Source organism: Mytilus trossulus, chromosome 1, assembly GCF_036588685.1.
Source record: "Mytilus trossulus isolate FHL-02 chromosome 1, PNRI_Mtr1.1.1.hap1, whole genome shotgun sequence".
NCBI classification, from domain to species: Eukaryota; Metazoa; Mollusca; class Bivalvia; order Mytilida; family Mytilidae; genus Mytilus; species Mytilus trossulus.
Genome location: NC_086373.1, coordinates 33,045,391 through 33,071,643, shown reverse-complemented (window position 1 = coordinate 33,071,643; position 26,253 = coordinate 33,045,391). Strand labels below are relative to the sequence as shown.

Sequence of the window (26,253 nt, the reverse complement as noted above, 5' to 3'; positions counted from 1 at the left end):
ATACCTACATAGTTTTTGAAGGAAGTACTAATCATTACTTTGTTATTCAGATAAATATATTTTTGAAACTGACATTGCCACACCCTGTATGTGCCTGGCCCCCAAGCTGGGAGCTTTTTACACTCTGTGGCTGTTTTGTTGCTCTAAAACATATTTGTTTTGCATTTATTGCTTTGTTCATTAGTTCATCAATTATCTGAATTGTTGTTTAACATTTTTCATTTCAGTGCTTTTGACAGCTCATATTCTGTATTCATTTAGCTCATTGACTAAGGCTTTGTCATGACCTACAGTTGCTAACCTTCTACAACAATTTGTCTCGGGTAAAGAGTTGTCTCATTGGCCATCATACCACATCTTCATATTTATATATTGTAAAGACGCTTGATTTCTTGGTTGACAATCAATCCATTACACTATCAGATGTTTTTTAACAAACGATTAGCATTCCCATGGAACCAAATGAACTCCTCTTCTTGCCAATTTGTTCATGAGACGAGACTTCATCCAGAATTTTATAGAAAGAATGAAAAGAAGCTTGGATTATCCTTTAACTTTATATTTCGAAATATAGATGGTCATGTCCTGTCTAAAAATAATTTAAAGTTAAGTGACTAGCTGAAGATTAAACACATTTATCTCATCAAACTTGAAATAAGCTTATTGGTAAGTTTTCAAAAACTTAACCTTGTGTTTCTTGTTTGTTTGTTGTAACTGGAGTTACATTTGTTAAAAGTCAAGAATGAACATTCATAAAAATATTGTCAAAACTGCTCTTCTACCGCTTGATTTCACATTATGTGAATTAGATATGTATAAATAGGACTTGCTCCTTTACCTTTATATGAAAACAAAATTTGTCCTCGTCGGTGTAATAGTGTAATGACTGTAAAAAGTGTGCAAGATGCTACTTATTGATCTTGAAGATGAGTATTTGTCAACATTTCCTATCAATCCATGAAGGTTTAATTTGCAATTAACATGTACATTAAAGTTTTGTTAGACATCAGTTACTTTGTTAAACCTTCATAGAATTTTGTGAATTTTTGGCAGAAGCTTTTTTGTGATTTTAAGAAAAAAATATTACTTCAGATTATGTGAAACACTTTCTGAGTTTTTAGTTTTGTCAGGTCCAACATTTCCATAAGGTTTTAGATTTCAAAGTTTTGGCCTCTAACATTTCTGACGAGATTTTAATTGTCAGTAAAGCTGGTACCATTATATTTATGTTGTTGCTTAGATATGAATAAGCAGAACATTATGAATTTCTTGTTTCAAAACATGTAGTAAAATAAATTTTCTAAAGTGTTTAAAACCTTAAAGTGCAGAGGAATGGATCACCAAGCATATTATTTTCCTGCGGCATTAAGCCGTAGATACGACAGTTAAAAACATAAAAGAAACTATTTGTGTTTAATAAAACATTTTATTGTATGATGTCTGGCCAATCTGATGATCTGAGGCAGGTGATCCTACAGTCTGTACAGTCTGATAATTATAGAGTTATATTGTAACGTAATCAGTCATTTCAAATTCTAATTCATTTAGTCCAAGTAAAAGGAATATTTTTTGTTATCTGGTCTTGTATAAATAAAATAAGACAAAACATATATATGATTAATACATATAAAAAGTAAAAATATGAAATAAAATAATGCTGATCCCATGAAAATTGATAGAAAGCAATAATCATTCCTAATGTTTATACAATTTCAAAAGTATGCCCAAAAAAACATGTTTTATATCAGTAAATGAATTAGAATATGAAAGTCTTGATTACTGGACAAGAGTACATTGGATAATCCACAAAACATTCAAATACAGTTTTAAAATGAAAGCAACATAAAATAATGTACTGATCCACAGAAAACAATATATGGTGTTTACATATCAACATCATAATCTCCAACAGTAATCCCTTCTGGAAGAACATTCGGGTTAAACTTCAGGGTTTCAAATGGATAATGTCCAGATTTCATGACAGGTATTATCTTTTCTACTGGTTTCTCATCCATCTCAGCATTGGGGTATACTTCTTCCCTAAATAAACATCAAAACTATATTTTAAACATTTTTGGGGTATTTGGATATGTTAGTAAACATGGTAAATGAAAAAGAGAAATTATAAGGATCTGGCAACAAGACTGGAAATAAATAGCTGTGGCATAAATGTATTATTTACTGAACCCAAAAATTCAATCTTCACAATTGAAAAAGATATATTTTTTTGGTTGTGAGACTGATCTTTCTGATGGAATTATAAGAAGGAAATCTGAACCTTGTGCTCAAAAGTCATGAAAACATAATTCCCAAACTCTGTAATGACTATTCGGTAAATCATTAAATCTAAGAAATAGGTACCTTCAAGAATAACTTCTAACATTTTGAATCAGCATTTATAAATCAAAATGGAACTTTGTGGTGTCAAATGGATGCCTGTTTATTTCTTACTTATTTTATGTAAGCAACAATTGTATATATCGGTAGTGACAAGTAGATGCTTACAACTACATCATGTGTACTCTGGCATATAATTTTCTCATTAGCAATCACGCCATATCTCCTTATATTGTCAAACATACTTTGGTTGATGTCTCTTTAAAAAAAAAATCTCAGTTTTCATTCTCAATTTTATTATGGTACCTAAATTGTGTAAAGTTACAGGATAGCACAAGTGGACAGACAAAAACCATTACAGCTGCCTGCCTTTAAGAAAAGACATTACATTGCATGCCTCTTAATATTATTAGATTTAAAAAATTATACATCTTTTTACATTTTTTTTTTTAAAAGAAGCTAAATTACTGATATTGGATTAATTTTAAAAGCATATAACCAACTTACCATAGATCCATTTGACAAACAAAGTACTGAGTTGGTGCTGGCATGCCATTGAATGTTGAGGCTGAGGCAAGTGTGTAGGCTCCCATATCTCTGAAGTATATCCAGTCTCCACTCCTCAGCTCAGGAAGTTTACATTCTGGCATGATACAGTCTAGTCCGTCACATGTTGGTCCCCATATACTACTGGTATACAGCATGTCTTCATCATAGTTCTGATAATAAAAACAACACTTAAGAAAAAATGCTTTAATTATCCTGTATTGGTATTAAATTATTCTGTATTGGTATTTAATTATTCTGTATTGGTATTTAATTATTCTGTATTGGTAATTAATTATTCTGTATTGGTATTTAATTATTCTGTATTGGTATTTAATTATTCTGTATTAGTAATTAATTATTCTGTAATGGTAAGATTTTATAGATTTCCATTCCTTTAATTTCTAATTTTGCATTAGAAAAATAATGGATACAGAATATGCTGGTGCAGAATACTCCAACTTTTAGTCTTTAGTTATTTATAAACATGTGTCTTATTGTATAGAAGGTTATTTTCGTGGGTGTAAAAAAATTTTGTTTTTCATTAAATATGGTATACGAAATATTTTGACATTTATTATTTTGGTGGATTCAAAACTTTTATCAATACCTTTGCATGTATATTTAATTTGGTGAAATTTATTTTGACGATTTTGTTCTATCTGCGATAATAAGCAGAAATTTACTCCCTGCGAAAAATAACAAGCTATATGGTATTATAAATTATAATTCAAAGTGTATATACCTTCAGCAGTGATGGTACAACAGCAGCATGGTCATACAAGAGACAATTGAAGGATCCATACACCCCATCATTAACATAATACATCATGGCAGGTTCCTCATCGGCTGTAGGGAAATCTACAGGTTCCGCATCTGATAAAAACAAAAATTGTAATCAAATGGTTTCATATTGATTTTTTTCCCAAAAATACTATTTTATATTAACATTGCAGTTTTGTTTAATTGAATTTTATTCCTTATATCATGCTATATAAAATTTAAAGTTGTTCACATGTTTAAATTTGGCATATTTTTCAAGTACAATGTGTTCATCTATATATTCTTAACTAAATTCGGAAGAACGTTCTTTTTTCCAGATATTTTTTCTCTGAATATTAAAATTACTTCACCATTCATTGTCTATTTGATAACTGAGCAGCCTCATAGCAAAAGGACCCATGACAAGTAACTACATAAAACTTAAGGATCCTGTATCACTGAAGGTGGTTCTAATTTTCTATCACAATTAAGGGTTAAATTTTCCTTCATCCATAATTAAGAATGCATAGGTTATTCCATATGTCTGATGATGATTTTCAGACATCCTTTGATTGAATTGTTAAGAGGTGAGAAATTCACATGAGAAACAAAAAATAGTTTTTTTTAACCAGTAGTTGAATGGTGAAAATGCATAGATGCCAACCCCCTTTTGACACAATCAGTAACAAACTATCAAATTTTCCGTATTTTTGAAAAGTTTTTAGTAATCATTCATTAACGTGCATTTACCAATAAAAACTACTGACGAGTGGTTGCAAGGTAATGTGCACTAAAATTTGTTGTTTAACATGTTGTCTGTAGTATGTATTCCATTAATTAATTGTTCAGATGTTCTGGACTCGTACATTTTGGTTTTGTCAAAGAGAAGTAGAGAAAGGGGGAAAGCTACTTCATGAATGCACGTTTGCCTCTTTGGAAGTCAGTTAGTTTCTCAACAATAGGTTGATAACTTCCGAGAAACCGGAAGCATTACATTGGCGTTTCTAAATACCGGACCAGGACGGAAAAGTAATGATAAAAATCTGCGTTTTACAAAATTGAAGGGCGATGATTGGTAATCCGTAACTATTCAACTTTGACCGTAATAGCGTAGTTTTTAAAGCAAAATCGGAAAAACTACGCAAAAATCGTAATGGTTGGCATCTATGAAAATGAGGTCAAACACACTGGAAATATGCATGATAAGGCATCCACATACAAATTATCAACCATTCAGGTATTCTCCCTTCTAAAAACTTTTCATAACAATTTAAAGATATTTGCATCCCTTTTTCTCACATTTTGCAACTTTTGACATGGTGAGACAAAAACGATAAATGCTTACTTTTTCCACGTTGGTCCCTTGCCACAATTCTCTTGGCAATGATGTTAGTAGATATGGTGAAGGCTGAAGCAACATAGAAACGTCCAGGTTCAGCAATGAATTTGACATCATCCCCAGGGAAGTATTTGTCTAGTGCTACGTTGACCACTTCGGCAATCTTTCAAGGAAAAAAAATAACAAAATGACTCATACAATTCTCATGTTATAATTTTACTAAATGAAAAGAAGTGTTCATGATGGCCTATTTTGTTAAAAACTTTGTACAATCTGACAAGGTATATGTACTTCAAAATAAACGGAGAATGTGTATATCTGCTACAGATACACCCATACCTTGTTTTAAATATGCATGACTCTATGTTCTTCTAACACCCAATTTTAAACTTGATTTGTGTTTTGTGGTAACTCTGCATTGTGTACAAGTCTCATACCATTTAGTTTTGATAAAGTTAGAAAACAGAAATGAATCAAAGAGCTGAAAGCTCTGAGGAAAAATGACGCCACTGTCTCTAGTATTGGGATATTTTTTATGCAAGTCTTGATTTTCACAAACAGTAATTAGTTTAACAATGCAACATGTCTCGTAAGCATATAATTGATATTTGTATATATATATGTGTGTGTGAAGTGAAGATGACAACTGGCTGTTTTTTTTTAAAGACAAATGAATAGGTCAAGACTACCTGAATTGTACAAATAAATACCATAGAAAGGCTTGTATATTTCACACTTGTACATAGTCCTTACCCCCTTCTCCCAGAAAATTTTAGGTAATTTTAAATAATCTTTTTGTTACTGTTATCAAAGGTCTAATGAAACTCAGGTAATTTCAAAGAATTCTAGCCAAACCGGTACCAGGTTAAATTGGCACCTGGTTAAATCAACACCTGATATAGTCAATTCGTCACCCATGTAAACTGTATATTTTTAACAGTATTTTAAGCAAAAAGAGTAAAAATAAGAAAGGGGATGCCATATTTGTTTTCAGTATTTAGGCAAATAGAGTCAAATAACTAAGGAAGGGATTGTTCAAAAATATAAACTTTCACATTTTTGGGGGTTCATGTACATTTTGTATATATTTATTTTTCTCAACAAAATGTGTATGTTCCACACCGTATGAGTATTTGGACCGTATGCATACTATTTCAAAATATTCATATGGTCTGACCCTTCGCGTACCATCTGATTAATATCATTAACCCTTTTCTCCATAATGACACTTTTTGACGCCATCCCCTTTACTCCATAATGACACCTTTTGACGCCTGTGTAGTGCCTCAGTTGAAACGCTTTGACTACAAAATGTCTGCATCAGACTTAGAAAAATTAGTATCCAATATGAAAAGGATATGCATGAGAATACCCGATTTGAATTTCATTGATGAAATATTCATTTTCACAATGCATTAATACTTTAAACCCGAAGATTTTTTGTTTATTAAAAAAAATCCTATGCAAATCAAGTATGTAAAAAAAAAACATGGAGGAAAGGGTTAAGAAGTTGCTTAAGTTTATAAGTTACAAATGCATGTAAAGTTCATGTACAGATCAACATAAATTAACTCTCAAATTAATATGGAAAAGTTCCAATTGTAATTGGAATAAAAAAACTTTATTTTTTAACTAATACAAAAGTTCATGCTTATAAAATCTGTTAATATCTTGTATTTAGCATGTTGATCAGTAATACATGAATTGAATTATGATCACAGAGATTTACGATATCGGAAATTAACATGATAATCATAGGTTTTTTGATTGAGTTAAGTCTGCCAATTGATATTTTATCGTATGTTTTTTTATGTTGTGATGTTATGCTATTGTTTCAGAAAAAGGAAGAAGGTTTGGATCTATTAAAACGTTTAATCCAGCTGCAAATGTTTGCACCTGTCCTGTTGTTGTTTGTTTATGTAATATATACATTTTTCTCGTTTCTCATTTTGTTTATATAGATTAGACCGTTGGTTTTCCCGTTTGAATGGTTTTACACTAGTAATTTTTGGGCCCTTTATAGCTTGTTGTTCGGTGTGAGCCAAGGCTCCGTGTTGAAGGCCGTACTTTAACCTATAATGGTTTACTTTTTAAATTGTTATTTGGATGGAGAGTTGTCTCATTGGCACTCACACCACATCTTCCTATATCTATGATGTGGGACGACAATTTTAGAATATTAGAAACTTTACAAAGTTATGCAAATGCAAAGGAACATGAATAAACTGCAAACATGTAAATGTAAAAAATATCTCATTAATTGTGGTAGTAAGTGTCACCTTGGGCGAGAGTTCCAAAATAGGATTCAGATATACAATTAAACAAATATTAAATTTCAATTGTTCAATTGTTCATTTTATCCATCTAAAAGTAATTGTAATGATAACAATTTATAAAACTAAAAATAAAGATTGTGATAAATGGTTAGCACATACTGGACCATACGCGTATGGTGGGACCGTACAAGTATATGTATATGGTCCGGACCGTATGTGTACAGTCCAAATACTCATTTGGTCTGGAACATGTATTTTTAATTATATATATGAGGTATATTTAGGAATTAAAGGTATTGGATATTTTTTTAACCAGTTGAGCATTTTACAGGATTGTTGTTTTAATGCTGTTTTAGTAAACTTTCCTGAAAAAGAACACCTTAAATTTGCTATAATTTGGCATCAAAGTTTGATTAATATTGAAAGGGACTCTTAGTTTTCCATTTTATTTATCTAATTGACTCATTGTTAAAGCAACAGCTTGGGTAAGGGCTTCGTAGTTTACCTTTATACACAAAAACTATGTACTTGGTAAAAGTTATTAATTAATTGAATTTTGGATGCCAAATTGACTTCAAATATGTGACGATTTGACTCTACTAGATACCAATTTGAGTTGTACATTTCAAATCCTCTGCGATCGTTTGCGGTCTTTTCTTGAGAAACCCTGTTTCGATCATCAAACAGAAGTAGAAACTGCTTTAATATGATTCTAGAACGCTTCATGCTTGTTAAAATAAGTTTAATTCACTTAAAAAACAATTTTGAACTTTGAGATGTTTTGAAAGGAAGTTTAAAAAGCATGTGTAAAAGAAGAAATTAACCGGTGAGAGTCGAAATCCTTACATGACAGATATTGTGATAATACGACTTTGAAAATAAAACAGTTCCTTCCTTTTGTAAAACAGTCTTTAATAAACCTATCACATTAATGTTTGAAGGGTCTTAAGCTTATACAAACCATTTAAGTCAGTATGAAACACCAAAACGGAATGAACAATACCCGATTATGTTTTGTAGTTTACAAATTCTAAATGCATTGAACAGAAAGGAGAAATTTGGTATGAAAGGTTTAGTTTTTATATTTATCACTTTTAATTTGATATTAAATAGAAATAACTTATTAATATGGATGAGTTAAAATTATTAATTAGAACAATCATGAGAGCGCCCTCTACAATATCAATAACAAAGATGGCCGAACGTAAACAAACAACCTCGCTGCGAATATTGAACTTGTCCTCTTATTTCTTGCTAATTGTACTATCTAGTCCGCATCCCCACTGGAAGGTTTAATTTTGGAGAATAAAAGCGCGGACTATACAAGCCTTCCTATGCAGGACAGGTTAACATATTTGTTGTAAATAAAATATAGTAAGTAAACTGGTTCCCGTCTGACTACAATTCTTTGTTCGAGTGTAGCAGAATACAAGCAGATACCAGTTAGTTTGTAAAATAGTAAATATGAAACCGAGTGCAGTAGGCGGAGGCAATAATCGACTTTCAGTTGTTCTGGTCAATGGTATTGGAACAATGCTGCTGACGTGTCATTTTCGAAAAATTCACAAATTTTCAGTTTTATTAAAGGGACATAACTCGTGAATCTTAAAAGTAATGCCACCAAATTTCGACCTTAATCTGTGTTTTGTGGTAATGCATGGTGTATATTTCATAACATCAGGTTGAGGCTAACTGAAGTTAGAGAATGGAAACCAATTTGGGGATGTACCTGAGGCTGAAGGACAAGGACAACACCAACTGTATAAATTTATTACAGTAAATATTTCTTGTTTCAATACATACCTCTTCAAATGAAACTCCTTCACATTCATGTCCTGGAAAGCCCCCTCCAATGTCCAATAAGTCCATGTCAAATCCCATACTTAGTCCCATGTCAAACACATCACGTGCCTGCTGTATGGCAGCATCATAGGCCTCAGCTTCCTGACAGCCACTTCCTACATGGAAACTGCAATAACAGAATATCATATAAGAACAATTAAAATCAATTTGCATTTTTCTTTGTAGTGTATTGAGGCATAAAATCGTTTGGACTGAAGCCATGCCTATTGAAAATGTGTGCACTGGTAATGCATTAATTTGATTTTGTTTACTTTTATTACTATAATTTCCACCTTGTTAAGGAAAATAATGTGCACATATGGTAGCGGTGTGGCATACGGCTATGCTGAAGATTCCAAAGCTTTATAAATTGGTGTCTAAAAACGACTTGAATGCACCTTTTACAGATATGAATTGTTTGCAATTAGGTTTCTTACAAAGTTTCTCTGTATAATTCGGACCAGTAATTGACAATGGAAATGTGCTATTAATTCCATTGTAAATATAAATCTTTGATTTGGGACTAGATCAAGTGCGAGCAATTAACTTTCCCTGAATGAAAATTTTGATTAAAAGGACATTAAACACATAAAGCTTTGTATGATTATATTTATAAATCATCCTGCTTTGAATAATTAAATGCAGTGAACAAGTACTTGAATAACAATCAAATACTTCTAAACTGTCAAAGTAGGTGGGGGTAGTCCTAACTAAAAATAATAGAATTTTTCAGTTCAGGAATTGTTCATTTTATGGAGGGTCATAACTTAAGAAAAGCTTAAGTGATACAACCTAAATGCAAATTTGATTTGTGTTTTGAGGAAATAAGCATGGTGTATAAGTTTCATGGCATTTGGCTGAGGTTAACTAAAGTTAGAAAATGGGAACCAATTTTGGGACACATGGACAAGGGTAAAACTTATGCCCCCTCATAAAAATATATGGGTTCCTCTAATCCAAAACATTCAGTCCCTCCGCATAGTTTATCTCTTTTACTTGTTGAGGCCTGAATTTCTAACATGATAAAAACTCTTCACAAATCCAGGATTGTGATTGGTGCCCTGTAGAAACGGTGACGAATCAGTTAGATGTTATTTTTTATTGATAGGTAAATCCTGAGCCAATTCTGAATGATTGACTGAAGATTTTTCATTGTCTATGCATGTAGGCATTAATGAACTTATCATGATCAGTGGAGTATAAGGACAGACTTGTCATGTTTATGTTCAGCTTAAATTGTTCTTACCTGACACCTACAACATTTAAGTCTAGCTTCCTAGCTGCTTCCAATAGATGGTAGGCTTTACCAGGGAAACATCCAAACTTTATGCCAAGATCACACTGAACTTTGAAATTAGAAGGTGGTAGTATACGAAGAACTAACCTAATAAAAGAAAATTTAATAGGTCAAAAATATTCTTTCAAGGGCAATAACTCCTTTAAAGAGTCAATTAATGTTAAAACAAGTCAAAAATAGTTCTTTAAGGACAAGAACTCATAAAATGTAAATTATACATAATAGAATCAGATCGTCAAAGGATGCCACATCTGCAACAAAAGAAATAAGAAAAAATTTCCTTTGTAACATTTTTCTTCCAAAAATTATTTTCATTTAAAATCACTTCAATGTACACATTTTTTCATGCATACAATAAAATCAGACAGCAAATCTTGTAATGATAAGTTCCTTTCTGAATGATAAATAACTTATCAAGATGACTTCTAAAGTTTTAGACTTAAAACCATATGTCACAAGACTAATATTATAATATTAAAACAGTTCTTTAAAATATTTTATCATGTGACTAGAATGGTCACTTTTATCATTTCGACAAATTTGTAATACAATGATCATAATAATGGTGAAGAAATATTTACATCACATTGAACTTCAACCAGCAAATGAGGAGAAATTCAGAAAATAAGAGATCTTTATGCTCCTCTTAAATAAATGTGTTTAATTTGAAACAATGTTTTAACACTGGCAAGTAATAATTCCTTCATTGTATTAGAAATGATGGCCAATGTTGTAGACTACAACTCTGTGAATGAAACTATACCTGGCACCAGGATAAACTGCCTTGATCTTTACAAGTTCATCCTCATTGTCAAAGGTCATCAATGACACATCATTCTTAGCAGCATATTTTATGAATGATGTCTGCTTACAGGGATTAGCATATACAATTCTTGATGGGTCTACTCCAAGTTTTAGAACTTTTTGGATCTCAGCCTACAAAACAAGATGCTTTTGTTAGTCACAGATATAGACCTACTGAATTAGATTATTTACTGGATCTGACATAACATAAGCAACAAGACAGGTGCCACATGTGGAGCAGGATCTGCGTACCATTCAGGAACACCTGAGATCACCCCCAGATTTTTGGTGGGGTTTGTGTTGCTTAGTCTTTGGTTTGTTTATGTTGTGTGTTCTGTACTATTTAGTATTATTTGTCTGTTTGTCTGTTTGTCTTTTATTATTTTTAGCCATGGAGTTGTCAATTATTTTCAATCTATGAGTTTGACTATCCCTCTGGTATCCTTCATCCCTCTCTTATATAGAAAATGTAGAAAGGATTCTTTCTAAAGACTAATTAGGTGAAAAAACTTAAATAACATTAAATAGATGTAGAAAGTCTTTTTGCTAAATACTGTTAATATAACTTTTTCTTAAGTGTACCCACAAAATAAATGAATTCACAATTTCACATTATCAGAAATGAGTTGATGTTTCTGGGATTTGAGCATTTATCTAATATTGAATTAAAATAGGAATAACAGTACTGTGTTTGAAAAATTTGTCATCATCAATTGAATTTGACAGTCAGTCATAATTGCTTTGCATTTCCACTAAAAACTGCATTAAATTTCGGACAGTGAAATCATTAACTTACAATCACAACTCTTCAAACAGTACTGCTATTTTTTAAATCATAGCTCTCAAACATCACTAAAGATATCATATCCATTATAAATACCTTGCTTGCACAATCAAACGAGAGGCCCATATCAGCCAGCAATTTGAGAACTGCATAGTGGTCATTACACTTCACAGCTGTAAGAAATTCAAAAGCACTTTTTTAATAATAAATTATTAAAGTCTGTGGCATAATGAAATCAATTATGTGATCTTAAGGAACTCCCAAATGTGTTGTATCTGTATTGCTTCACTTTCTTGTCATGCTTGTAGCTGCCGCACTGTATTTCATTGTCTAAAATATGCAAGCTATGTAGTATTTCCCATATGTTTGATAAATCATTATGTTGTTAAAAGTAAAATAAAGTTTTGTTATATTCAACACAAATTAAGATTTCTATAAAAGATCGTGTTGCTAGTATTGTTATTACTAGATTTATTTCACTTGACTGGGCAGGGCTTAACCAGTTTGCTTATTAAAGACCAGTCCATCTACAGACAGAAGTTTTGGAATAAACTCATCAATGAAGTGGCAGCTGTTTGTCCCATAACACACACTCAATTCTTTCGTATTTCCATTCAATAGGTGACACTGATAGCTGATTACAAATCAATAATAATTATAACGGCAATCATCCTTATCGCACATATCATCAAATAGACTCTGCTTATGCAAATTAAAACATAAGCTCCGCCTGATCAGTTGAATTAACATTGGTAATATGGTAGGATTTAAATGGATTGCAGAGTAAATCTGACAATACACCTGTAATTGAATTTCTGGTCATAGACAACTGTATGGATTTACCAGACATCATCTTAGATAACCATTGTAATTATTTTAGAGACACATTGTTTTAGATTATGCTAATGTAATCAACATGCTTCATTATCAATTAACAGGTATCATACATAAATGAGCTTGGTTGTGATTCTTGTAAACAAGCATGACAAGTGATGATTTAGAGAGCAAATCAAAACTACTCAATATGTGTCTTATCTTTTGCAGTTTAAAAGAAAACTAGATTGAAGTAAACAATTCAACTCATTTCTTGCCAGATTTATCTAGCCTTTTCATAAGTTATTTAGAAATTATGTATTTTGATGTGTCAAACTACCTGCATTTGTTTCAGTCAAACTACTGGTATACATCTTGAAACATTTCTATGGTCCAGACAACTTTAAGTTAACAACAAGAGTTGACTTTATTTGTACTTGGTCATGACAACTGAAATTGGTAAAGTGTCTTTATATAAAGTATGTTAATAACAAGTATGAGATTAATTACCGTAGAATGGTTCAACTCGTGGGAGACATTCCTGCCATAACTTCTGTTTCTTGATGATGTCGCCCAAGTCACCAATAAAGAATGCATCTTCCTGTAAACATATAAAAAACAATGTCACTGTGAAGACAAAAACATTCATGAACTAAATAAATGTCAAATATAGATACTTTACAATTCTTAAAAGACATCATTGTCATAAATTCATAAATTCTTTGTTATGACACTGTTTATCAATTGTCACTCTAAATTCCATAAAAATAGAGTGATGTGGTGGGATTACCAATGAAACAACTACATGCACTTTTCATCTTTATCATTTAAACCGTTAACGAACATACAGGTGAATTTAAGTCAAAACCATGACGACATTAACTAGATCAAATTTTAGATGTGGCAAGATTACAAATGAAACAACTACATGCACTTTTCATCCTTTATCATTTTAAAGGTACTCGAGTCTACAGGTAAATTAATGACATAATCATGAGTTTAAAACTAGATCAAATAAAGGATTCCTAATCACACACCTACCTAGATGTACCTACATGTTAAGTGATGGCAAAATCATAACCATAAAACTTGGATTTTGGTGGTTCAAGCCTAGCATGCAAATTTTAAAAGAATAAAGTTTTTACAGTCTTGCAAGACTTTAGACAAAACCATAAAATCAAATATCCACAACTGATTTTTATACTATAGTTGAACTTCGTTCTTAATGTTGTACTGTTAAACCACTGTTCCAAGCCTACGTTAGCTAGGGGAGGGTTGGAATCCCACTAAAATGTTTAACCCCACCACATTATGTATATAAGTGCCTGTCCCAAGTCAGGAGCCTATAATTCAGTGGTTGTCCTTTGTTCATGTTGTTTATGTGTAACATATTTGTATTTTCCTTTATTCATTTTTTGTACATAAGTAAGACCATTTGTTTATTCATTTGAATTGTTTTACATTGTCATTTCAAGGCCTTTATAAGCTGACTAAGCGGTATGGGCTTTGCTTATTGTTGAAGGCCATATGGTGACCTATAGTTGTTAATTTCTGTGTCATTTTGATTGGCGGTTGCTTAAGTTACAGTGGTAAGTATAACATACATATGCAGAAAGTTAATAAAATATGAAGCTCTGTTTATAACACATTATTTTGACTCAAGTTGTCTTGTTCTGTGCTCTTATTTCTTAATGATGGTTAGTAGAGCAACAAATACACATTAAAAAGACTAAGAATTGATCAAACCCTTGACATATTGGCGATATTGCACTGAAAGTAAGCATGCTATTAAAGAACCATCTTTGCGAACATTGTAAAAAGGAGAATATGAAGGGGGAGGGGTGTGGTATATGTTTTTAAATAAAATACCTCAATTTGATGATTATCAACTGTCTTTTGAATAAGAGTACTGATGGATTTCTGATGTGATGTTATATCAACAATGGTATTGCTACCAAAATAATGTTTCATGGTTGGTTATGTGAGTCGTAGTCCAATAAGAGTTATCAGGTTGTACAAACAGTCTGAAAAACAAAACCACTGTTAATTAGACATTGAAAGCCTACTCAGTTTTAATCTGGATCTTAGCTTCTGAATTTCATCAGATTTATTTCATACATTAACATTATGTTCATTCACATTTATGCAATTTATTTACTTCTTTTTTTAAACCTTGAAGTAATGTATATATGTTCCCATCTATTGTTGCCTTCCAGATGTTTCTTGGTTATTTTTGTCTTTGGGTTGCTGTCTCATTGAAGTTTACCCCACATTTCATATAAATGGTATACTGCATGAAGTTAGGTACATTCTATCCATAATTTTTCTCATTTCAGTTTATATTCTATATTCCTGTTTTATAGACATGTAATTAAACTAAAATTTGAAACAGTTCAATCTATATAATACCGTGTCTATTTATGTTCCCTCAATATGTGTGTTTGGATAATTTGAACCCCTTGTTCTATTTTTAGTATCAATATGTCAAACATTGAAGTATGTGTTGTAAAAAAACATGACCTTCTCAAAAAGTGTTGATTTATCATTTGAATTGAAACTTTATCAATAGATAATTACTTTCTGGAAAAAAATCTATAACAAATGTTGCAATGACTCTTTACATAAATTAACTAGTAAAAGCCACCTATGATGTACTGTACATTCTGTAACTCTCATAATATAGCTTGAAGGAGATTTGTTTTCTTATTTGATGACAGGAGATTAAAATACCACCTAAGACTTTTATAAATGATAAATTTTTAGTGAAGACTGTTATAACATCACTTACGGTATTACTGCAGGAATTTAAAGAGATTGACATGTTTTGGTGCCAAGGACACGGTTATTAGGTTAACAAAAAACAATACAGAAAATGGCCATTAATTTAAAAATAATATTTTTAGTTTGGTGATTGATGACGAACATGCATGTGCATGTGTGAGCCAAGGTGTAGCTTTAAAGGCCGTACTTTGATCTATAATTGTTAGCTTTTTATACATCATGACTTTGATGGAGAATTGTCTCATTGGCACTCATACCACATCTTCTTACAAAAGTATCTATATTTACTCTCTATTTTGTATAATTACTGAGGTTTAACACTTGGGTCAAACAAAAACCTGTAAAGACTTCATATATACATTGTCAAAAAACTACATGTATATTGAGGTCAATGAAATGCATATATGTTGTAATACATGTAAGCAGTAAATACTGCATATGAAAGACACAGATATAAATAATATTTGTTTTTATTTTATCATATTTTTATCACCAAAACTGTTCCATTGTGGTGGTTTTTTTTCTGGAATTTGCAAAAAACTTTGAATTGCAACGGGATAATAAAACATAAAGGCATGCAATAATTATTAGAAATTCATATCACACGGCTAAGACATTTCTTCAAATTTACAATTATACCATTAATTTCTATATGTATATGATTAACATATATATCAATATACATAAACTGCTGCAAAATTTACCTGGCCAGAAGGAACACCTGCACTTAGCAAATATTAGCTGGGATCCCACGGTGGTTCGTCGTTGAAGTTAAACTTTTCTCCTCGACGAAGCAGCCCCTCTGGAGTTTCTATGTAGTAGACCCCTGTAAAACCTCCCTGAAAGAAAGGAATGATGGTATATAATAATAAAATAAATCAAAATTATATTCAATGTAAGATAATGTTTTAGATTATATCTCTTCATCTTTTATATAAGCTTTGGATTTCAAATATTTTGGCCACGAGCATCACTGAAGAGACATGTATTGTCGAAATGCGCATCTGGTGCAAGAAAATTGGTACCGTTAATTTAATTTGTAAATTTTTAGAAGACAATACATTTTAAACTGTATCACTGTCCGACTGTGTTTATAAAAATATATATTGTACTGTTATTTTACAAATGCATTACATAAAGTGTATGTAATCTGAAAATTACTCAATTGATTTAAACATTGTCATGATTGTAGTACAATGCATTCCTCTGAATTGCAGAAACAAACTGTGCAATCAACAGAAATATAGAAATCCATGAAAATAAGATTTTTCTTCCCTTTTCAAAAACTGAAATACTTTCAGGGACAGAGTTTTGATTTCTTATCAATATTGATAGTATAAATGCAAAAATATTTGCATTTTTATAGAAATTTTTTAAATGATATCATTTCTCAATTTTTGTCAATTTACTAGAACAGTTGATTTGTCTGACATGTCTGATGCAAATGAATACATAGAACTCTTACCTTCAATGTATCAAACTGGATGCAAATGAATAATGTTTTAAAATAGTTTGATGAAATTTTTACACTATTGCATCATGTGTAAAATTACATTTATTTCATAATCTGCTATTTTACTTTAAAAAAAAAAAAAAGAAGAGATTTATAAAAAGGCTTGGCAAATGAGACAAGCATGCATGTGTAAAACAGCTTTACACATATACAAACATATATAGTTACTACTGTAGGAGAGTTATTTGTGTTTTATATAAATAAAATTCTACATTTAATCACACAAACTACAACAATATTTTTAAACAAAATTTACAGGTAGTAAATGTATACCTTTTTTCTCCAATTTTAAACCTGTCAATTTAATCTACATTATGAATGTACTGAGTGATATAATGTTTCTAAAATAATGTTGAAGGTCAATAAAAGGTCAGTGATAATGTATGTCATTAATTATGTCAGTGTCATTTTAAAGATCTAAAGCTGAAACTTTGTTTGATGTTTACATAGTTGCTGTCAATTAAGTCATGAGTTCACTTAGGACTTCTAAGTTTAATTCAAAATGTCCAAAATAAGAAATTAATCTTCTTTATTAAATGCACTTAAATGTATTTATACATTTACCATAGAGTCATTATTGTTGCATGCATTTGACACCTGTGACAAAATTGTTTTGATAGTAACAACTGGAGATAGAAACATGTTTTAGTGTTCATTTTGATGGTAAACAGACAAAATTCTGATACCATCTTTGAATAAACAGCCGTGCCATGAGTGAATGATATGCCCATCATGTTTTCTAAGAATAAAGTTAAGTAACTTTTCAATGTCATACATGTATCAGAAATTTAGGAAACAAACTAAAGGGAGGTTATCTTAATACATGTAGATATAAACTAGAAATCCCTCTTTTTTTTCAAACCTAAAATTTACGAAAATCAAAAGGAAGCTTACATCAATATTAATAGATTAACCAAAGTTGCATGAGAACTGCTGAAAGCATTTTTTAGTAATTGTCTGAAGACTGGAAAATCCCCGTTTTTTAATGAATAAAATGCCAAACATGTAACTTGGATATTAATTAGCTAGAGGTAAAAGAAAGGGTTGAGACAGCACTTAACATGATATATCCTGCAACATTTTTGCACCTGTCTCAAGTCAGGATCATCGAGCCTCTGGCCTTTGTTAGTCTTGTATATATTTTTTTTTAAAGTTTAGTTGGTGGCCTTGGGCTGTGTTTTGTTCTTTCATCAGGTTGTTGTCTCCTTCCCCATTTCCATTCTCAATTTAGTTGAAATTCAATCATCTTATCTAGTTCATGCCTTAAATCTTAACCAGAGGCACAACCAGCTTCTTTTGTTTTAACAATTGTATCGTTCAAAATAAAGGTTGTCCCTAGCACTCAATAACCAATGAAAATACATGCATTAAGTTTCTCATAAAGGGAGACAAATTTTATAGAAAATGGAAAATAGAAATTGGACTATTCACACCATGTACCACACATTTCCCGGCCCCAATTGCCAAGGCACCATTTGAAACAAAGGTAAGAAAATTAAACCACTGTATCTGATTTCAAACCAACATTTTGACATGCTCAAAGGGGACTGCTCTAAAGGCTGTAGTAGCCATCTTAGAAATTGCATCGGGTGGTCAGCAATTGTCTTAGTGATGGACCGCCTAAGTGGCATTCTTATATTCACATTTTCCCCAGGTTATTGTCACTACCAGTATCACATTACTCATTGCCATGGCATTGGTGATGAAATCTGTGACAGTGAGTGTGAAAACCGTCTCGTTTTCTTCGCATTATACATGTCTTAGTTGAATGTGACTTGTAAACCAATTTTATTTTTTATATATTTTAAGTAAAGGCTGAGTTCGTACGATGACGGCTTAAACTAAAATCTAAGGTGTATAAAGGTGATCATGCAAACGTCACATGTTTATGAAATTAAAAGTGTCAGGTTATCAGCTTATTTTTAAGATTAATTTTTTACCTGGACTGACGGCTCACAACCAACTGAAACCTTTTTCGGCGTAATTTTGTCTACTGTATGTAGACCTTAGTGAAAAATTCAATCCCTACAAGATATTCCCACACAACTCTGTTTGACGTTGGTCGTTACTGTTCTTGCACACCATCCAATGTTCACGCAATGTACAGCGGAAATGAAACTTTGTACTTTCTGACGGAAGTGCTTATTTTAGCAACAAGCGGATGAATATACACATAATATATCACCAAATTAAGTAAGTTATTTTATATATTACACTAAATCTATTATTTTATACTCTTGGTATTATAAAAGTTTTTGATATTTTCTAAAAGATACAAAAAAAATTAATCCAATATTTCAAAAATGCGAAAGCTAACTGCATGGGGGTCAGTACGGGGAAAACGATAAAACGGTCCAGTCGGAACTTTTTTTTTATCTCACCGTATATTGAAAATAAGTAATGACTCTCCCAGTGGGACCTCCGATACATTATTGTTGTCAAACTTATAACAATGTCCGAATTTAAATTCGTGTTTCAAAAAATATGTCTCGGTTATTGTATAGAAAGGTATATACTATGAAAATTAGAGCGCGGGGCTTTGCCCCAAGCTCTTATTTTCATAGTATATACCTTTCTATACAATAACCAATTAATATTTAGCACATATTTACAACTTGAGTAATCCTGTAATTAGTCTATTGATATGTTTTGGCTGACTGGATGTAGCTCATTTACGTAGTTTTGTAAATCTTCTCACTATAATATCATTGTAAAAATGGGATTTCAAAAGGCCCTTGATTTTAGAATGTAAAGAAGGTAGCTGCTGGTGTAAGTATTTTTATTGATATAAAGCGTTGTTTTACTATACATGTACTTATATACATGGAAAGATGACAAAATGAATTGACCAAGAGCAGACAATTCTTAAATTGCAGTGAAAGCTTTACATTCTGGAAAACATTTTTTTTAATTTAACATAAAACCTAAAACTATCTTGAAAATGCTTTTGAATGAGTACAAACAGTTGGATCCCCCTCCCACATCTTTGGTTGAAACACCTTTTAAAAACGGCTGGATCTGCCCCTGGTATGTACCCAGAGGTAGTCTAGTGGATAGTTTATAACTATGCATTAAATATTTGTCACTGGACATTAGGCAACCAATTATCGGCCAATTTATGACTTAAAATATCAAATTGCTTTATTAATAATTTCCCTTCAAAAGATTCATGGTTGACTTTTTTAGTGTACACTTTAAGTAATTGCATGGAAGATAAAGGATTACAAATTTTAGATTGAGTTGTACTTTAATCAAGGTATAAAGCACCATGAGTATTACTCTTTATTTAAATGAAAGAAACTTTTTTAATTGTCAAAACTAAATTTAGATCAAAAGATTGATTAGTAGGGATGTTAAAAATCTGTTTGAAAACTAGTTACTAACTATTCAGTTAAATTTGAAACACAGAATTTATTTCAAAATAGCCAGTAGCAATTTTTGTTTTCATATCTTGATTACAATTTAATGAAATCTTACCCTTGTGGTCATTCATGCGTAGTTACTTAGTACACGGAAAACGTATGTACTATGAAAATTAGAAGGCAAATTCAAGCAATTTGATTGGACGATAAGTTGTAAGTATGTGCTAAACAAAACACACTACTGTTGCACGGGAAAAAAATTCACGATAACACTATCGGCAATTAACAGATTAACCAATCAATCAATCAATCAGAATTGACTGAGATTTATTTAATTTAATTTAAACATATTTATTTTAGAGTGGATTGGGAAACAAGTTTTGCAACTTATATTAATCCCTTTCCACTTTGCGTGACTGAGATGCATTGAGAATAAAACTGTTAGCCTGACACCCAATTTAATACTTCGTCTACTGTAGACTAGCAGTGAGCCAGGATCACAGGCTATGAAACACCGTCTGCCCGCTTTTGTATTGATCATCCTGAATATTGAAATATGTTCCACTGAACTTTACGAAACCAACAATCAATCAATCTTTGGACAATTTTTCGATTTTTCTTATACTTTCCTGACAAATTTAGGGACGACATCAAAAGTTCAATGAAGGATAAAAAACTTAATTCACATAGTTTTTTCACTGACCCCCACACCCCCCCTCTTAACTTAACAACAAACTATTCGATTTAAGTTTTTTTTATCCTTCATCGATCTTTTGATGTCGTCCCTTAACCTATGATACAAGTTTCGTTGAAATTGTCACGAAACTTTTAATAGGGGTGATTCCGTCAAAGAACCTATTTGTAAACCCTATTTTGTGTTTAGAGCAAAGATTTAAGACTGTATTTATAAATCAGAAAGATTATATATCAGCAATACAGGTCAACAAAAAAGAGATTTTTGTCGTGAATTCTGCCGCCGCTATATAGTTAATAATGGCGTTGGAGAGTGTGCGGCATTGGTGTCTTACTATACATATCCTTGGTGAAGATGCACCTAAATCTAGATGAGCGACACACGCTCATTATAGAGCCTCTAGTTTTTATTAATGGGACTATACGTTTCTCAAACTACTTTAATTGGAGGTGTACATATTTATATGTTAGTCCTATTTAATCATTAGGTTTAGTACGGATTTCACATATCTTTCCGAAAAATTGTGAGTACTCTGAGGCTTTAAAGACTGCGCAACCCGAACAACACTGTGGCCAGTGATCTCGGATGCTCTTTAATTGTTCTTATGTTGTGCTGCTCACACCTGTCACAGATAAGGTGAAGGCTTGAGCCTGCTCCCACGAACTTGTCACGCTCGTCCGATTACGATAATGTTGTTTTTTATTCGGGACTGATCTGTCGTCTGACGAACATTAATGAAACGCTGTGGCACCCTGATTAAGCAAGTGCTAAAAGAGGTTGTCAGATGTCAGGGCAAGTTTGGCAATGATTTTTTTTTTCACTGCAGAAGGTTATATTGGGATACAGTGGAAGGTTTCAATGATATCCTTGGTCCAATTGACAATTATAAATACCACATTTCCTTAATTTTTGTATCAACCATTCATTTTTCTAAAGATACAATCATTAAAAACTGATGGTGAAATAGAGGTCTACATAGTTTATCACATGTATAGAACGCACTTGTTTGAGGTGAACTACCTTTCAAATTCATGTTCACTCAAAGAAGACAAATTCTCATATTTCAGTTATAACAATGTAAAACATTTATCCAAACTATCAGTCTAAAATAAACAATTTGCAGGACATGAGCTCGATAACATCAGAGACATATAATACCGGTACATTGTATTATATGTCTCTGATAACATGTAGCTTCGTGTGTATTTTAGTCCATGCATAGACGCTATCTAATTAACTATCGAGTTGACCTCCGATGTCCTCTGTTGACCATGTAAGCAAAATAAACACAAATAAAGATACGAATAGACAGCGGACTCGTGCAATTGGATTTTTCTAGGTCTATTTTATTTCATACTATTGATTAAAAATATATAATGTTTATCATCGTTTGACCTGTATAAGAATGATTTTTGGTGGACCGAATCAGTCAATCAAAATATTTACCTTTGTTTCGCTTTCATTGTTAATGACGTCGAATTATTCACTTCGAAGTGATTAATTCATCATCAATGTTTCTTAGTTTATTTTAACAAAATTGAACCATACTGCCGACTGAAAGCGATATATTATTTCACTACTTCAAAAAATCATGTTTTGCATTTTTTATATATTTCGTAGGTATTGCCCCTTTGAATAATGATCTCTCAAAAACATTATAAATACGACATGCTTTAATTTCCTATGAAGATTTAATGTGTGATAATTGGATTCATTTTATTTCCATTTATATATTCTTTACTGTACGGAGAGGATTATACTGTGCGTATCAACAATGTCTTGTCTGATAGGGGACATTGAATTAATATTGTTTGTGACTCCCATTTGGGTTTTCAGGGTGTATATGGAAACAGTAAAGTTCGATTGAGGACATAGACTTCAAGATTGATTAATATGCTAATACGTGAAGGGATTGGCGCGCAGTATTAAAAGTACAATTTTAGTCCAAACGATTTACTTTTTCTGACTTAGACATTTTGTATTAGCGTTAGGTCTCTGATCGACAAGATTGAATTCTACAGAATATTCTCAACTGGATCCGCGACAGATTAAACTACCGGTTTCATATAAAGTAAAGTGTTCGGCTGGGTGTTTTTTCAAATGATTTGCATGGGTTATTTCAATTGTGACCATGTTTTTTTCTCTCTCGGGTGAATTTCAGTGATAAAAGATAAATGTAAAGTTACTCATTATCAATCATTCCACTGTCTAGATCATTCTGTTCAGCTCTTAATATTATTCCGTATCATGTCTTTGTGGCGTCAAATACGTTGATCCGGCCTTAATAACTTTGACCCGGACATATCAGCGACGTCATAATGTTTGAACCGACGTTAATAACTTTAACCCGAACTTATCAAATCATCTTTTGTTTGCTGGTGAAACAAAGAAAACAATTCCGAAACACGCAAATATAGCCCGATAAATCGATTATCAGTTTATCTGCATATTGATATTGTAAAATATCATCTGCTTGACATTATATGAAGGCTTTTTGATCTCGATCGCTACGCTCACTCGACAAAAAGCTTCATATTATGTCTCGCAGCTGATATTTTACGATATCAACATGCAGATTACCTGATAATCGGTACTTATACAATACAATACAATACAATATTATATAGATGCTAGGATTTTTTTTTAAAATACGCCAGATGTGCTTTTCGTCTACAAACGACTCATCAATGACACTCGAATCATAAGATTCTTTTTTTTAAAATCATAGTCACGGGAGACCGAATGACGTGGGTCTAGTTTAAAGACGTGATCTACAATCTGAGGAAAACATGACGTTGTGCATGTTTGTGTTATTGGCAATCATATCACATGTTCTTATCTTTATACGCGTAAGAATCTGGGAAACAAGCACATATACGTGACACAAACTTTGGATTTCATACCATTGGCAAAACAGCCGACGGCCACCAATGTGTCTTTCATCACAGCGAGAAAATCCCACACCCGGAGGTAGTTCTCAGCTGGCCATATTTATTTGTATAGTGTGACTTTTATATAAAATCAATGTACATTAAACCGGCAATGTCACAGGTTTTTCTCAAAATTTTACATACAACTTAGACTCTTATAATTATTTAACTGAAAATCGAAAAAAATAATTTATTTATCTATCTTATTTGTTGCGTTTTCTCCTCTTTGCAGTACTTTTACCGGCAATACTTGTTGTTTTGTTACACCACTGTCCCATGTGTTTAATCTCGCCACATTTTATACATGTGGCCAATGGCGGATATACGGGAGGGGTCTCGATTTTGAAAACACCCCCTTATTTGACGATGAATGCTTTTGAATGGAACCATATGGTTAGAATCCCTTTTATCCAGGATTGGAACCCCTTTTTGAAAATGGCTGATTCTTAGCCTACCGTTTTTAGGGTTCGAACTCATGACCCCAGTACTCGCGCCGAATATCCGATATATATTTATTGAGAAGGGAGAAACACACACTAATACACTGAAAGCAGTGTTTATCGTTCTTCACATGAACGGAGGTGATCAATCCTTCCTCCAGGTGTCCATTTCTTCTTCTCCCTCTTTCTTTTGTTTATTTTTAGGGTTTCCCATAGCAATTCATATTACCTATAACATTGTTTCATCTGCAATACCTATCTTTTTACAATTGCTACCGTTGATATATTTAAAAAAAAACACGCGAATGCACCACTTGAGTCGTTGGTACTACATAGTAATAGTTTGACAGTTCTTAGCCTCTTGTATTAGCAATGCGCGAAATAAGAAAATATATTACCATAGAAGAACTGTAGGTATAAGTATTTTTTTGTAAACTTACCTAGCTGTCATGCCGAAAAAACATCCAATAGGTCTGTGCTTCAGATTGCACTTGAAGTACCCATAATCTGTAATAATATTGGAAGTCTCCTGGAATACTCTAGTTTAAGGGTGCTAATCGTTACAACCTTACCTTCACAATATAATGTCTAATGGTGCTATATTGAAATATTTTTGTTACGCGTCATTATCCACGAAACGACAAAAGAGTATAATGACCAAAAAGGGAATCCCCAAACAGACTATATATATGAAAAGACAAGCTTGTCAGATGTCTAGGTGTTTATAGTTTATAGTGTAAATAAAAGCACAACATTCTTTTGTAACAGTTTATAGTATATATATAAAAGCACAACATTCTTTTATATACATATTCGTAGGAAGCATTTTATAACGTCCTTATTAATGGTTATCAAAATATTATTGTTAACAGTGGCAATATATAACATAATACTATACTTTTCTGTCGATATGAGTAATGTTGTATTTTCTTTTAGGTACTTGCTACCCTCCAGAGACAATCTTTGATACCTTAATACCTATTTTGAAATTATTCTCCCCTGGCAAAATGTTTTTAAAACAACTTTTAATAGTTTGTTGATCTTGTATACACGCGGTCCTCCTTAATTTTACAGTTGTATTTAGGTGGCAAACATTACAGCATTTGAGCACACTGTTCCATTTGAAACCACTGTATGATAAATCATCGATTTTCTACAATTTTGTCGTAAACTTCTTTGGATTTTTTACTAAACATTCAAGGGAGGAGGATAGGCAAGGATGCGCCTCTACAAACGGTGCTTATGTGGTGCCGATCAGACGAAAAGCAAGTCCCCAAGAGTCATTCTTTGATTCTGATTAGTAAATAAAAAAAAAGGTTCACATGAAACTAAAGGACATTTTTTTTTAACTTTACAGAAGATTTGGTGGGGGGGGGGGGGGGGGGTATATAGCTAAAATTTTCAGAAGTTATATTCTCTCTTTTTGTTGGGGAGGGGGCTGTCATGGTTATTATAGATTAATTTCCATGTTCGTTATGACATATAGATACTAACCACTCGGGGAAGATAAATGTTTTTATTTATTATTGTTTTATAGCAGTAGTGAGTTCAAGTTAATATTCATGTTTGGTATACGAAGTAAAATAATTTCAACATATTTTGACCTGGAGATAAAGGATACTACATAAACAGCTAAGTCTGCCTCACATCTTGACTTACATCTAGAAATTGACAATGGGGGTGGGGGTTGAAAGCAAAACTTTACGATAAAAGAGATGATTTCAGTTCCCCAA

At 32.1% G+C, this 26,253-nt stretch overlaps 2 protein-coding genes across 4 annotated transcripts in view; one reads left to right on the top strand and one right to left on the bottom strand.

Annotated features, from left to right (window-relative positions):
* Window positions 1-1,406: 1,406 nt before the first annotated feature.
* On the bottom strand, window positions 1,407-19,315 carry LOC134722043 (ornithine decarboxylase-like). Its single transcript, XM_063585470.1, has 12 exons — window positions 19,035-19,315; window positions 16,286-16,420; window positions 14,670-14,824; window positions 13,311-13,401; window positions 12,084-12,160; window positions 11,163-11,335; window positions 10,349-10,486; window positions 9,064-9,229; window positions 4,991-5,147; window positions 3,629-3,759; window positions 2,845-3,056; window positions 1,407-2,040 (listed from the first exon to the last, which is right to left on the bottom strand). The coding sequence occupies exons 3-12, from the start codon at window positions 14,769-14,771 to the stop codon at window positions 1,884-1,886; spliced, it is 1,404 nt and encodes a 467-aa protein (XP_063441540.1). The 5' UTR covers window positions 14,772-14,824; window positions 16,286-16,420; window positions 19,035-19,315; the 3' UTR covers window positions 1,407-1,883.
* The window catches only part of LOC134722047 (regucalcin-like), a 21,393-nt gene continuing 13,701 nt past the window's right edge, over window positions 18,562-26,253 (top strand). The window contains exon 1 of one of the 3 annotated variants that reach the window (XM_063585500.1): window positions 18,562-18,580. The gene's annotated coding sequence lies outside the window, so the exon portion shown is untranslated. Of the gene's footprint in view, window positions 18,581-19,164; window positions 19,288-19,744; window positions 19,864-26,253 lie in introns of those variants that run through there. The other 2 variants (XM_063585484.1, XM_063585492.1) reach the window with 2 other exon arrangements.

Excerpts from the sequence above, each read along its gene's own strand:
- LOC134722043 (XM_063585470.1), bottom strand. The coding sequence starts at position 14,771 with ATGAAACATTATTTTGGTAGCAATACCATTGTTGATATAACATCACAT. Across the intron at positions 5,148-9,063 it reads AAGGAGTTTCATTTGAAGAG|ATTGCCGAAGTGGTCAACGT; the intron begins GTATGTATTGAA and ends TTTCCTTGAAAG. Across the intron at positions 2,041-2,844 it reads GTTTGTCAAATGGATCTATG|GGAAGAAGTATACCCCAATG; the intron begins GTAAGTTGGTTA and ends ATGTTTATTTAG.